The 14861-nt window shown below is 45.6% G+C and overlaps 1 protein-coding gene across 4 annotated transcripts in view; it reads left to right on the forward strand.

Moving 5' to 3' along the window:
• RICTOR (RPTOR independent companion of MTOR complex 2) overlaps window positions 1-14861 on the forward strand; it is a 122477-nt gene that overhangs the window by 103292 nt on the left and 4324 nt on the right. For 3 of the 4 annotated variants that reach the window (XM_029058982.2, XM_029058983.2, XM_029058980.2), the window contains 6 exons: window positions 466-695; window positions 3260-4271; window positions 4593-4664; window positions 8398-8575; window positions 9235-9319; window positions 11527-11760. In XM_029058982.2, the coding sequence (XP_028914815.1) occupies window positions 466-695; window positions 3260-4271; window positions 4593-4664; window positions 8398-8575; window positions 9235-9319; window positions 11527-11760 (1811 nt within the window). The remainder of the gene's footprint in view (window positions 1-465; window positions 696-3259; window positions 4272-4592; window positions 4665-8397; window positions 8576-9234; window positions 9320-11526; window positions 11761-14861) is intronic. The other variant, XM_007667510.4, reaches the window with a different exon arrangement.

Consider the following 14861-nt stretch of genomic DNA (forward strand, 5'->3'; position numbering starts at 1 on the left):
TTTTATTCTGTAATTTGTTTTCTCTCTTTTGATGAAAATTGTGATTTTCTGTATTCCCTAAACATCATGTTTCATTTTTTCACAGGTTGAAATACTTGTAATACTTTTCATATATTTTTGTCTTCATGTGTGCCAAAAATTATGTTAGCAATCTGTCTTAGCTTTTAAAGTGATATTGACCAATTCCTTTGTTTCATTCATGAAATAGTTTTCATCAAAAGATTATGTTGGGGGGGAGTTTTTTTAAACTAGATTGGTGGCACATTTTTGATACGCTATTTATGATCTGTAATCTTTCAAAACACTTACGTTTTTAAGAGAAACAAAAGCAATATATTTTAATAGAAAAGCAAGCATTGAATTTTAATGACTTTGTTCTTGCTGGGGTTGCCGGGGGAGGGCGGGGGGGTGCTGGGGAAACTTGATTCACTCCTAAAGCTTTATCATTCCTGTTATCAAATGCAGAACCTGTGTCTATGTGCTTGGCCTGATAGCCAAAACTAAGCAAGGCTGTGATACCTTAAAATATCACAACTGGGATGCTGTGCGACACAGTCGCAAACAACCGTGGCCAGTGGTCCCAGATGATGTGGAACATCTCTGCAATGAACTCTCGTCTATTCCAAGCACTCTGAGTTTGAACTCTGAGTCCACCAGCTCTAGACATAACAGTGAAAGTGAATCTGCACCATCAAGTAAGCATAGCCAAGCATCTTTTCAAAAAAAAAAACCCTCATCATTTGCATGTGAAATTTCTATCTCAGGAAAGCGTGTTTTCTCATTCAATAAAGAATGAATAAAGTTTTCTTCTAAGGTGCTTATTAGGTACTCCCTTGATATACTTTGTGATGGCCAGTAGAATAATTTTTGCATGAACTGGGCCTGGCTCCCAGATAATAATAATAATAATAATTATGGTATTTGTTAAGCGCTTACTATGTGCAGAGCACTGTTCTAAGCACTGGGGTGGATACAGGGTAATCAGATTGTCCCACGAGGGGCTCACATTTTTTAATCCCCATTTTTACAGATGAGGTAACTGAGGCACAGAGAAGTCAAGTGATTTGCCCAAGGTGACACAGCAGACAAGTGGCGGAGCCGGGATTAGAACCCGGGACCTCTGACTCCCAAACCCGGGCTCTTTCCACAAAGCCACGCTGCCTCTCATAATCTTATGCCCATGGTGCCAAACCCAGTTGGGTTTGGAAATCCTTTTTGTCCCCCGCCCTTTAAATCCCACCATGGCCATATATTATGTGGGGTCTGCATGTATGGATGTTGTGGGACATATTTTCTGGATTTCAAAAGCTACAATTTCCAGGAACCCAGTGGACAACCACCCATTTAAGACGAAACACCGACCCCCTCCAGCGCAGAAGCAGTCTCACTTCTAGTCCACTTCTAATCTCTGGTCCACCCTAGAGAAGCAATGTGGCCTAGTGGAAAGAGCACGAGCCTGGGACTCAGAGGACCTGGGTTCTAAACCCAGCTTGTCCATTTGCCTGCCGTGTGACCTTGGGAAAGTCACTTCTCTGTACCCCAGTTTCCTCATTTGTAAAACGGGGTTTGGATACCTGTTCCCCCTCACACAAATACAACGTGAACCCTGGTTGGGGCAGGGACTCTGTTCGACCTAAATACCATGTACCTACCGTAGTGCTTAGTACGGTGCTTGGCACGTAGTAAGCACTTAACAGATATTTTTATCATCATTATCATAATTATTAATATTATTGTTATTGCTCTGGGGCAAGCTGGGTTGTGTCTAGTCATGGATTTCGGTTGCAAGTTGGGCTCTGTCATTTAGAAGTTGCATCAGTAGCCTTAACATATGAGTGAACTTACATCTGATATACTCGTCTCTACAGAGGTGAAGAATGTCCTGTCCCCAGGCCATCAACAATTCTCTCCTTTCTCAGAAGAAAATTACTCTTATACAGGAAATCCTCCAGACATCTGCAAATAATCTCTACCCTACCCAGACCACCACATCCCCTTTCCCTTAGGCTGAATAGAAAATGGGCCCAGTCAAGTGAACAATAGCACACTTAATTCTTCCCCTTTCCTCTCCTTTCCATTCCTTAAATGGCCTGGCCATTTTCTGACTTTTGTTCTGGAGATGGGAAATGGTCAGGGAAAAAAGAAAGACAAGGGGTAGTTTGTAGGAGCCCATTTCCCCCATATTTGATGGAAAAAAAAGTATCGTAAGTCAGATGCTACCCAGTAACGTTCAGGCATTAGGATATATGATTATTTAGGGAAAAGGGGAGTCAACTAGGAATTTAGATGCGGGACTCTGGGTGTCTCCAAATAAGATTTATCTCCTTTCAGAATTTTGAAAATAGGCACGATAGGGTGTCTTATGTGCAAAAATAGAATTTTCTTGTGAGATAGAAAGTCACGCATGCCACATAGAATCCCACCCATCTTTAGGCGTGGCTAGGTAGAAGGCAAGCAAGCTGTTGGATGGTAGATGAGCAGGCCAACCTCTCTTTGCCCAACAGAGGAATCAGACTGCAGTCACCGCTACGGCGTCTAACGGGACAAGGAGGACTTAACCTGCCTGCACGGACCCCGTTCAGATCACGCCGTCGCCTCGGCCTTAAGGCGCAGAGTGTGGATGAGGCAGATGGAGTTACACTTTACCCCTTTAGCTTATTTCTCTCCTTAATCCCACACTCACCGTGCTCTGCGCATAGCAAGCGCTCAGTAAATACTGTCGAATGAATGTCGGGCTCTCCCATTTCCTGCTGATGGTCTTGTAGCGAGGACGATCGAGCAAATGGGGTGTTTTTTCGTTTTCTGTTTCTAACTTAGGTTTCACTCAAAAAGAAATTTAGACAGAATTACCTTTAGGGTCTCCCACAAAATAACCTAATGGCTTTCCTGACACCAGCATTTCACTGGAGAATACATTTGTAGTATTTAACGATAGGGAAATAACTCTGTTAAGTCCTTCTTAGTCGCCACTAGGACCGACAGCTTATCCTTTCAAGCGGAAGCGTGAACTTGGTGCAAAACCCTCGACCCTCGGAGGGCACGGCTAGGGCAAAAATGAAACTCAGACAGATACAGGCCCCAAAACACACAAGCAGGCAGTGGGGAGCTTTAAGATAGTGATCAGATAAATTTTATTGCATTTAAAAAGCGTGTATGCCTCGAAAGTTACTTTGAGCCAAACAAATCAGAATGTTTATTTTTTTTGCAGTTTTCTAGAAGCCTTTTTTTTTCCCTACTAACAAGAAGCTTTTAATTCCAGGTATGTTCATCATGGAGGACGACCGATTTGGCAGCAGCTCCACTAGCACCTTCTTCCTCGATATCAGCGAGGACGCCGAGCAAACGTTTTACGACCGACCGGGCCCGATAAAGGATAAGAATCCGTTCTTCTTTGCCCCCAGCAGACTAGTGAAGAATCGGATCTTAAATTCCCTGACCTTGCCCAATAAAAAACACCGCAGCAGCAGCGATCCGAAAGGAGGCAAGCATTCATCCGAGAGTAAATCGAGCGCGAGGCGAAACCGAACGGTCACGGAGCCGTCCAGTGGTACGGACTTCAATCATAGCGACGAGTTCATCCCCATATCCAGAGTCCAGAAAAAACTAGGCTTAGAAACTTCTTTCGTGGGCAGCAGACATACGGAGGACACCGGCAGCACCCCGAGTATCGGAGAGAACGACTTAAAATTCACCAGGAGTCTCGGTACGGAAAATCACCGAGACAACGCCAGTCGAGAGAGGCTGGTGGTGGACGGCTCTACGAGTTCACATATGAAGATTCGGAGCCAGAGCTTCAATACGGATACGACAACGAGCGGCATCAGCTCCATGAGCTCGAGTCCTTCCAGAGAGACGGTGGGTGTGGACAATACGACGATGGACACCGACTGCGGGAGTTTGAGCACCGTGGTGAGCACCAAGACGGTCAAAACAAGCCACTGTTCAACGCCCCAGTCGAACCACCTGCCCCTCTCCAAATCCAACTCCGTATCTCTGGTGCCGCCGGGTTCTTCTCACACCCTCCCCCGCAGGGCACAGTCCCTTAAAGCTCCCTCGGTCGCTACCATTAAAAGCCTGGCGGATTATAACTTTAGTTATACGAGTTCCAGGGATGCCTTTGGCTACGCCACCCTGAAACGCCTACAGCAGCAGAGGATGCATCCCTCCCTGTCTCATTCGGAAGCCCTGGCGTCCCCCGCGAAAGACGTCCTGTTCACGGACACCATCACCATGAAGACCGGCAGCCTCGACTCCAGACTCACACCCAGCAGGTAAGGGAGCGAGCCGATTCCGCGCTTAGCCGTCAGAGCCGTAGCACCCAAGGATTAAACCGCTTCCACGTGCATCGCAACTTTAGGCCGTTCGCTAGGGCCTCAGAACTGACCTATCACCAAAATGGTTTTCTGTAGTTGGTTATAAGCTCCAGATTGCCCCCATGTGCTTGCGCCTTGATTCTTGCAGCTGCGAGGGGGGAGGAGGAGAAACTCCTTAAAAACCCTGAAAATAAACTTGAATGTTTTGCTGGGACATAAAGAGTCACAAGCTTTTTTTTTTTTTTTTTATTCCCTCCATTTATTCCTCGCTTCTGCAAGGATCGATTTTAAAAAGAAGCATGGCGGGGGGATCAGGAGCTTAAGACCTACACTAACAAACAACCTTTTCAGGTAGGTCAATTTTAAGGCCCAAATAGTTGACCCTCTTTTTTAAAGATCAGTGACAGCTTTAATGGTAATTATTTCTAGCTCTGTTTGAAGCACCCGATATTAATTTACCAGACACCTAATGCGTACCGAAGGCGTTATTTCTCCTTTGGAGATTTCAGTAATGCATCGTGTTTTGGAAAATAAAGCGAAGGGATTATAATGAACTGAAGCACTCTGATGAGACTTTATATACCGGATTTTCCATTTAGGAAAGTCGCCTGTGCGTAGGTTTCGGTACCGACTTCCCTTCGCTACCGGGGCCAAGCGCATCTCATTCAGAATCTTTTTTTCTACTCATTATCTAAGCGTTTCATTTACAGTAATGGTCATTTCAAACGTTGACTAATGTTAAGCCCAGAATAGCATTTCAACAGAATCTCATCGTTGGGACGTAGCGCTCATCGATCAGTCAGCGGTACGTATCCCGAGCACTTACCACAGGCAGAGCACCGTACTGAGCGCTTGAGAGAGTACGGAACGACAGAGTTAGCAGACGCGTTCCCTGCCCATGGTGAGCTTACGGTATAAAGAGGGAGACAGACGTTAATTTTGAAAATTGACAGTAAAGCCATTTAATAGTCCAGGGTTTCCGGCCGCAGGTACTAAACAATCCATCCTGGAAATCCCCCAAAATATCAAAAATCACTATTCAGCGTTCAGAATGGTTTTGTAGAGCTTTCTTCGTGAACATCTGTGGCATGGATCTGAGTTGGCACAGGGAAACAGAACCACAGTCCTATGCTATCATCTAGTAGAGGGGATGGGCGTTCATCTATCACGAAGACCCTGTTGCATATGTCCAAGAGGTCGTTCTGCCTATCAGTCAATCGGTAATATTTATTGAGAGCTTACTATGTGCGGAGCCCCGTACTAAGCACGTGGGAGAGTTTGAGGTGAAGGTGGATGGGCAACCACTGGAGTTTTTTGAGGTGTCGGGAAAGAAGCAGCACGGCGTAGTGGATAGAGCTCAGGCCTGGGAGTCAGAAGGTCATGGGTTCTAATCCCTGTTACGCCACTGGTCTGCTGTGTGATCCTGGGCAAGTCACTTCACTGCCCAGTTTCCTCATCTCTAAAATGGGCTTTGAGACTGTGAGCTCCATGTGGGACAGGGACGGTGTCCAACCCGATTTGCTTGTATCCACATTCAGGACAGTGCCTGGCATATAGTTAGCACTTAACAAATGCCATTAAAAGAAGAAGAAAAAAACAGAAAACCATGGAGAAGAGGGACTTTGAGCAGTTTAAAGCTGCTGCTTCAGAAAGCTCATTCCATTACCCTGGGAACGCTCAGCCGCCAAATAAAAACAATGTTGCTCCCCTTTGGTATGTTGAGTAATGTTATTTCAATAATTTTAATAGTTTGGTGTTTATCCACTTATAGCGTACACATTTTTTTCCGACAGTACAGCAATGTGGGGTTCTGAAGATGCGCGAATTCTAAAAAAAGGAGGACTTATGAAATAAAGAATCTATTCAGTTTCATTTTATTGAAAATATTTTTTCTCCCAAAATATATAAACAAAACGATGTTTTCATTATCCTCATTTTCTAATTCTTACGTATTTCTTAAAAGAAAATACAACATCTGATGCTCAACTTTGTTAGGTTTTATTAATGCCTTCTAGGAATTTAAAAAAAAAAATTTCTCTTTAGAGTCCAGCCCAGCATAAAGTATGATGGGAACATAATCAGGACCATATTGGGTCAGAGAAATGATGCCTGAAACCCAGAATGTTGTCACCAAAAGTACCCCCGAAAGATGATAGGAAAGTACAGTGTGGTGATAGCCATTCATTCCTCTTCGGGTTAGGAATGTACCTTGGGACCGCCCTATCTTTTTCCTCCAGGGGCCTGTTATGTCATGAATCTATTCAAAACCTCTTAAGGTTTCCAGATTATTTAACATCCTTACCTTTTCCTCTGTAAACCCCATTATAGATGTATTGTTCCGACCCTGCTTGAGCCTCTTGATGTGTTTTGCTTCCTATGGAATTGTGTACTCACGGAATTAAATTAAGTACAGGAAAAGCGTGACTGAGAAAATTTCAGCAAACACTTTTTGGTGATGTAAATTAAGAACACATTGTTGTATATGATGATCATGATGGCGTTTAAGCGCTTACGCTGTACCAAGCACTGTTCTGAGCACTGGAAGGGGGGATACGGGGTCATCAGGTTGTCCCACGTGGCGCTCCCAGTCTTAATCCCCATTTTACAGATGAGGTAGCTGAGACCCAGAGAAGTGAAGTGACTTGCCCAAAGTCACACAGCTGCCAAGCGGCAGAGACGGGATTAGAACCCACGACCTCTGACTCCCAAGCCCGGGCTCTTGCCACGGAGCCACGCTGCTTCAACTTGAAAGTTTGTAACAGGAGTTCCACAAGTAGGTCTTATAAAATGTGGCCAGTTTATGCTCCTACCACGCTGGTGGGTTTTCGTTAATCAGTTTATGGCGAATCCTAAACTTTAGATGGAGATGAGAGCAGTAATGTAAATGGTCATCCTTAGAGTGCCGAGCAATGAGACCGGCCCGTTGCTCCACGCAAATGTGTCACTATTACAGTCCCCCTTAGTGGTGGCCTTTGGAGTCAAAACCTAAAGAAACCCCTTGAGGGTTCCTACCCTGAACCCCTCTATTGTAGGGTTAATAATAATAATAATGTTGGTATTTGTTAAGCGCTTACTACGTGCAGAGCAGTGCTCTAAGCGCTGGGGTAGATACAAGGGAATCAGGTTGTCCCACGTGAGGCTCACAGTCTTAATCCCCATTTTACAGAGGAGGTAACTGAGGCACAGAGAGGTGAAGTGACCCGCCCACAGTCACACAGCGGACAAGTGGCAGAGCTGGGATTCGAACCCCTGACCTCTGCCTCCCAAGCCCGTGCTCTTTCCACTGAGCCACGCTGCTGGCTGTTTCAGGAGGCGGCACACCAGCCCTTTAACTTTGAATGCGTCAGGGCTATCAAGGGGACTTGGGGGAGGATGTTAGAGTTGGTTGACAATAGCATGTCTCCATCTCTCTTTGTCCCACAACCGTCAACCCTCACAATACAGGCAGTGTGGCTTAACGGTTAGGCCGTTGGATGGAGTTGGAAAACCCGGGTTCGATTCCCAGCTCAGCCACCGACCTGCTCCGTGACTCTGAGCAAGTCACTTTACCTCGCTCTGTGTCTCCGTTTCATCATCTGCAAAATGGGGATCGGATCTGTGAGCACGTTTTCTGATTCTGAATATCTTCTGACCACCCCAGCACTTAGCACAGTGTGGAAATTAGGAAACGCGTAAAACCCACCGTAACTAAGCTGACCGATCACCTTGGTCAGGAGGTTTGGGGCGCCACGTTTTCATCTTGAACTGGGGCCTCGGTACAGGTGAGTGACCCCGATTTCTGGGGTCGTAACCTAGTGCACAGTCATTACTTTCGATGATGATGATGATTCATGCGGAGGTAGCGGTTTCGTATGCTTTTGAAGATATGTTTACTCTGATTAAAAATGGTGATTTTTCTAGAATTTGATGTCGGTCTAAAATAGATTCATATTTTCATCGTCCTGTATTTAGATGCATTTCGTTGTCAGTAGCGGACTCCTGAAATTCAGGGGGAAACGGGGAGAATATAAATGATTTGATTACGATAAAGGTGCAAAATTGAAAGAACTAATGCCAAGACTTTCTATTCTCCATGGTATTATAGGTTCATGAAAGCTTTAAGTTATGCCTCATTAGATAAAGAAGATTTATTAAGTCCAATTAATCAAAATACACTGCAGCGCTCCTCTTCAGTTAGGTCCATGGTATCCAATGCTACGTATGGTAGCTCAGATGATTACATTGGTCTTGCTCTCCCGGTGGACGTCAATGAAATATTCCAGGTATATTCATGAAACTCTATTTCTCTTCTAAAATTAGTTCGGTTTGCTTGTCGGATAGCAGTTACTACAGTGGTTTTGCTGTTTAGAAACATGTTTTTAAGGCCATTCTTAGGGAAAGGGAAACTAAGGCAAAAATAATTTCAAACTTTCCTGCTTAAGAGCTACAGTCCTTAATTTAAGACTTGTTAGACCTCATCTTTCCCACTTTTGTTCCAACCTGGTAATTTTCTCTATCCACAGAATATACTTTTCCGGCTACGTATTATATTCCTCGGTAACAACTTCCAGTCCATTAGCGTTCTGACTAGATAATAGATGCTAGCCCAGAAAATCCCAAAATGTCTCCAGAGAAACGCTGAGCGTGCCATTTAGAAATGTTTTTGAATCGTCACTCAAGCGGTGTCGAAGCTAGTTTTTGCTCTCCAGTTGAGTTATAGAAGATGAAGGGTTTCGATTGATATTTAAGCCCGTCCAGTTGTTTAGTTATTCTCTATAATACCTGGGAGCTCTAAATAAGGATTCATGTATTCATTTTTATTGAAAAAAAATGACTTTTGTTATTTCATAACTCTTGCTGGGGGTGAATACATTTTGTTTTACATTTATTACTTCACTACCTTTCTAAAAGCACTCCCTTAAGCGTTTTTGCTATATTTCAGGTAAAGGATACGCCTTATTTTCAGAAGAAAACCATGCCTCCTTGCGAAGATCGTGCTGCAAAAGTATTTGCACCTGATGGAGGAGGTAGTTTACTGTTTTTTCTCCCTCCTCAACATTTCGTCCTTTTTATCCTTGCTCTGCACCGTAAAGGGGATTTTAGAAAATCAGGAAACTTCCTCCTTTGTCTTGCCATAGTTTCAAATTCAAAAAAGGGGGACGTTGCAGGGAGTCCAAATGAAGCAGGCAACTTAGAAGGAGAAAAGATGAGGATGCAGACGCAAGTTGCAAATGCACGGCGATGATGAGTCCCCTGTTGGGAGCAACAAGCGAGACTCAGCCCAAGACCGAGACTTCCAAACCGAGGGCCTGTGGGGAGGAAGTGATTTTAATGCTAATGTTTGTGCGGCACCGCTCACATTTCATCCCCACCATTCATTCAGTAGTATTCATTGAGCGCTCACACTGTGCGGAGCACTGTACTAAGCGCTTGGAGTGTACAATTTGGCAACAGATAGAGACGATCCCTGCCCAGTGACGGGCTCACAGTCTAAACGGGGGACGGACAGCAAAGCGAAACAGAACAAAACAAGCGGTCTAGCGCAGTTGACAGCAGTTACGTTCCCGCTTGAGGAGCAGGCGAGGACGACGAGCTCGTAGGCCTCACGGATGGAATGTACAGGTCGGGGGGGGTTTTGCACAGAGCACCCATTTACGGGCAAGGCGACCACAACATAAAATGAAATACATAAAATCTCAAAGAAAATCCAAGGCTAAAATCGATTCATTTGAGGCTGAGATTTAGTGATCAGAAATGGTTTAGCCACTTATAGAGAACTCTCGAAGGGCATCACAGACTGGGGTTGCAAATTGTAGTGTTCATCTGACCCTCCATTTCTGCAGTCCTTTGGGAATGAAACTCCATAATATTCTTTTTAACCATTCCGCAACAGTGATGATGGTTTTTATTAAGAGGTCATTGTGTGCCAAGTACTGTCCTGAGCATTGGGATTAAATATAAAATAATCAGGCCAGACGTAATCCCTGCCCCGCACAGCGTTCACGGTCTGAGAGCAGGTGTTTTTACCTTTTCAGAAAGCAGTTGAAGTAATATATTGTCAATTTTCGTCTCTCAAATAATTAAACTGCAGGCACTTAAAGCATAGTTATGAACCTCCCTGAGGTTTTTTTAAGCCTAGTATTTAATTTTTTGCACTTTTTCTCAAATGTGCTTTCCTCATGTTTTAAGGATCTCTGTTTTTGCTGGGTTTTGCTGTTTTCTCCCTAATTAGAAAGGGGGTTGTGGGTCGAGACAGATTGAAATGATACTTGAAGAGTGCTAATTCCAGGGGCCCAGATCCTCCCCAGAGCTAAAGGGAGGCAGGACCCGCTGTTCTTCGTCTCTGAAAGGGAGGGTTTGTTTCCCACCCCCCGCACTGCAACTTGGATGTCAAAATCTGTGCACAGGTTGTACCCCCCCAACACTGCTACAAACCACCCCCAACGTGTTCTGAACAACTGCATCCCCAGAACCGGGTCGCTAGGTTTCTCGGTAGCTGAGTCTGCCCAGGAGTTGCCGGGGCTCAGGGAAGCCTTAGGAAGAACGCCACCGGGACCCCGTCAGTGGCGGAAACAATTCTGTGGACCCATTTCAGCCCCCCCCACCAGAGTCCCTGAGCTGAGATTGCTTCCAAACAGTTGTCCCTTGGAGGTGTCAGCCCAGACGCCCCCCTCAGCCACCCCCAACCCCCTGGGGCCCAGGAACTCCGGCCACTGATGCACCAGCCCAGCTTAATCACTTCTTGTGGGCTGCATAGGGGATCACTGTGCACCGCAGCGTGGCTCAGTGGAAAGCGCACGGGCTTAGGAGTCAGAGGTCACGGGTTCTAATCCCGGCTCCGCCACCTTCCAGCTGTGTGACTTTGGGCAAGTCACTTCACTCCTCGGTGCCTCAGTTACCTCATCCGTAAAATGGGCATTAAGACTCTGAGCCTCACGTGGGACAACCTGATCACCCTGTGTCTACCCCAGTGCTTAGAACAGTGCCAGGCACATATTAAGCGCTTTACAGATGCCGGCATTTTGGTTATTATTACTGGCAGTTAGTCCAAGGATTCACCAATCAGAGAGTCGGGCAGGATGCAGAAAGAGATTCTCTGCTGTGCAACTCCCGTCCCTTGGGGAGCCCCTATTTTGAGAAAGGAAAGCAAGGAAAGACAAAGATCCACTCCCAACTCAAGCGATAATTTAGGGTTACGGCGTGCGTGATAATATCTACAATCGTCTCTCAACAGGTCTTCCCACCGGTGGTGGAGAGGTGATCAAAAGCCCTTTTCAGATGCTGCGACAACAGATCAGCCTCACGGAAATAATGAACACAAGCCGTTCAGATGCTTCTCAGTTTCTAGAAAACACAGAAGATACGGGACTACAGGAGCATACAGACGATAACTGCCTCTATTGTGTCTGTATCCAGATCCTGGGTTACCAGCACAATAACCAGGCCAACTCGGCATTTAGTCATACAGGTCAGTGCTTCCTTTCTGAGCATGTTCGTATCGGTTGACTCCCCACTACGTAGAACAGGTAGGAATGAAAAAAAATCTTATCCGTCCCTGGCGATACGAGATCTACGTACTGGGCTTTCTTGCGAGATCTACGTACAACTTCCCATAGTACTCTTGTCACGGGAGATGCACCTTACATGCTTCTCGTTTCTGCTAAAACACAAGTCTTGCAGAGAGAAACACCTGGAGACTGAGCGTCCCAGAACAGATACTCTTGTCAGTTCTGTGGGTTCTGTAGCATCAGATCAGCCGGCTGGAGCTCCGCTCTTTTTTCCAGCCGCTCTCCAAGAATGAACAGGAATGATGCCATCTTGAATACGTGCAGGACTTTTATTTTACTAAGGCACTTCTGCATCACACTTAATCTCATTTTTGTCTCCAAAATGTCCCAGTAAGGTAGGGAGAGGTATGAGCCCCCGTTATATTGATGGGGAAATGAAGGCACAGAGAGGGCAAGTGATCTTCCCGTGGTGACCCAATGAGAAAGTGGCAGAGCTGGAATTGGAGGCCCAGTCTTCTGACTCCCGGACCAGATCCAACCAGCCGCTTTTGCTGACCTGCTCAGAGGCAAGCCAAGCATCTCAAGAAAGCATGAGAATCTAATAGTACAAGTGAAGGCTAATAGGCGAGCCTTCCTTTATCGTCCATATCTAATAGCATGTTAGGGAGTTGACAGTAAATAGAGTAAATGTTGCCAGTGCTCTCGGCAAAATGAAGAGAAAGCTAGGGCCTCAAGCCTATAACTCGTTCTCAGGGATGTCCATGAGGCCAAAAAAAAGGAAAAAACCTCTTTCACCTCCACTCCCCTTAAAATTACTCCTTATACTTGGTTTGCAACATTTCCTTTTTGAACTGAATTTAATTCCGTCGTATTTATTTTTGCCATCCCGAATTGAAAATTTTCATTAGTTCATACTTAGTGTGAGCACGTCATTGTCTCTACAACGAGATCATGGTGTCCACTGTCCCGACAAGTACTGGGAGTGGGGGAGATACGAGGATAGAAGGACCTGCATATGCGGCCTGTCAAGCAGCCGTGAGGGTGTTGGCCAAGCCTCCGGGGTCTCCCATCTCATCTCGGTAGCCTGTACCGGCTTTGGGGATTCCCTGTTTTGAGTGACCCCCCCAAGCCGCAGGCCTGGGAAATCAAACCTACATCCAGGGCAGGGCAGCAGGAGAGCTGTTCACAAATGCCTTTAGATTCTACATGTCTTGTTCTTTGCTGGCCACTGGTTCCAGATGAGGCCAGTGTCAGATGAGATCCTTGTAGATGCGGTCACGCATTTGCCTCGGGCTGGGGAGGTGTGCGGTACCTTTCGCTCTGCTTGATCTCGGACATTAACAACGAAATGTTGGCCCAGTTCGAGCCGACAGCCCGCATTCACCCTTCCCCCAATTTCTGCCGATGGTTTCTCCCTCTTATTGGGATGCATCCCATCGTTATGTCTGGTTAAATCGGAACAGCTCAAATACTTTAGGGCCTCTGTGCCCTCATCCCAGTGATGAGCTGAGAAAATTTCCAGCAGCTTCTGCAAATGACTCTTGGTTTGGAACCCAGGGACCGAGGTTTCCGGGACTATTTGTGGAGGGCCCTTTGTTTTGGCATTTCCTTTCCATCCGGGCTCATGAAAACTAAGTTTTTCTCCTGTAAGGGAAAGAGCACTGTTCTCTTAGCCAGAGCAGCCTGTGTGATTAGGGGAGGATCCTGTTTCATTTGTATCCTTATTTAACGGACAGATTTTCCCCGGGGGATTTGGGAGAGGTTCTGTTTTCAAAACATAAAGAAGTGTGATGGAGCCCTTTACATTTTGAGGGATTTCCAAAACTGATATAAAGTCCCTAATGACAAATCACTCATGTGTAGAGTTCCTTTCTTCCAAGGACCTGGGAGCGGTATGAGGTAATTAGACGGGGAGATAGTGTGGTGAAGATGGTGTATCTACATTTTACGGGGGCTGAAAATGAAGCCAGAGGAGAAAAGTGGAATCACGGGCTCGGAGTCTTCATCGTCATTGATGTTATTTATTGAGCGCTCACTACGTGCAGACCACTGTACTGAGTGCTTGGGAGAAGCAGAAGAGAAGTAGACACGATCCTTGCTCTCAAGATCAGTCAGTGGACGGAATTTGAGTGCTTACTTTGTGCAGAGCACTGTACTGAGCACTTGGGAGAGAGAACAATACAACGGAATTAGCAGACACATTTCTGCCCGTAACGAGCTTACGGTCTAGAAGGGGAGACAGACATTAATGTAAATATATAATCTTTAATCTGTAATTTAAAAATACGTACAATTTGGTTTTCTTCCCCCCTCCCAATCCCACAGCACTTACGCGCATACCTGAAACTTTTTTCATCTATATCGATGCCTGTCTCCCAGCCCTCCAGACTGTAAACTTGTTGCGGGCAGGGAATGCGTGTGTTTACTTGTGTATTGTATTCTAAGCACTTAGTATGGTGCTCTGCACACAGTAAGCGCTCAGTTAGATACAATTGAATGAATGAGTGGGGTGAATATCAGATGCCCAAGGATCACTCATCCAAGTGGACGGGGAAGATGCGTTAAAAGAAATTTCAGTAGGGGAAGCAACCAAAGTTTAAGGGTGTGTTAGAGGGGAGGCATTGATGGATTTGGGATTAACCTTCAGAGTCATGCTTTGCTACAAATCTGTGGTTTACAAAGTTTCCAGGGGTTGTCCGAGGTAATATCCTCTACTCTTGAGCGACGATTTGCATCAAAAATTACCAAGTAGCAGGTAGTGGACACACAAAAGTGACCTCCTGTGAGGGTTCTCAGGTGCCTTGAAAAGTAAGAAAAGTCTCCTTCCTATGAAAGGATGCACAATCTGAGAACCTCATACAAGTGTTTAGATGGCACCGGGACACCCAACACCGAGAAGGGGAGGCAGTTTTCATAAAAGGCGAAATCTTCGTCGTAATTTTCATAGGCTGGAGTAGTGGAAAGGACTCAGGACTTCAGCGCTTAGTACATTGTTTTGTACGCAGCGCTCAATAAATGCAGTTGAATTAATGAATGAATGCCTGGCAATCAGGCAATCCAG

This window comes from Ornithorhynchus anatinus, chromosome 3, assembly GCF_004115215.2.
Source record: "Ornithorhynchus anatinus isolate Pmale09 chromosome 3, mOrnAna1.pri.v4, whole genome shotgun sequence".
NCBI classification, from domain to species: domain Eukaryota; kingdom Metazoa; phylum Chordata; class Mammalia; order Monotremata; family Ornithorhynchidae; genus Ornithorhynchus; species Ornithorhynchus anatinus.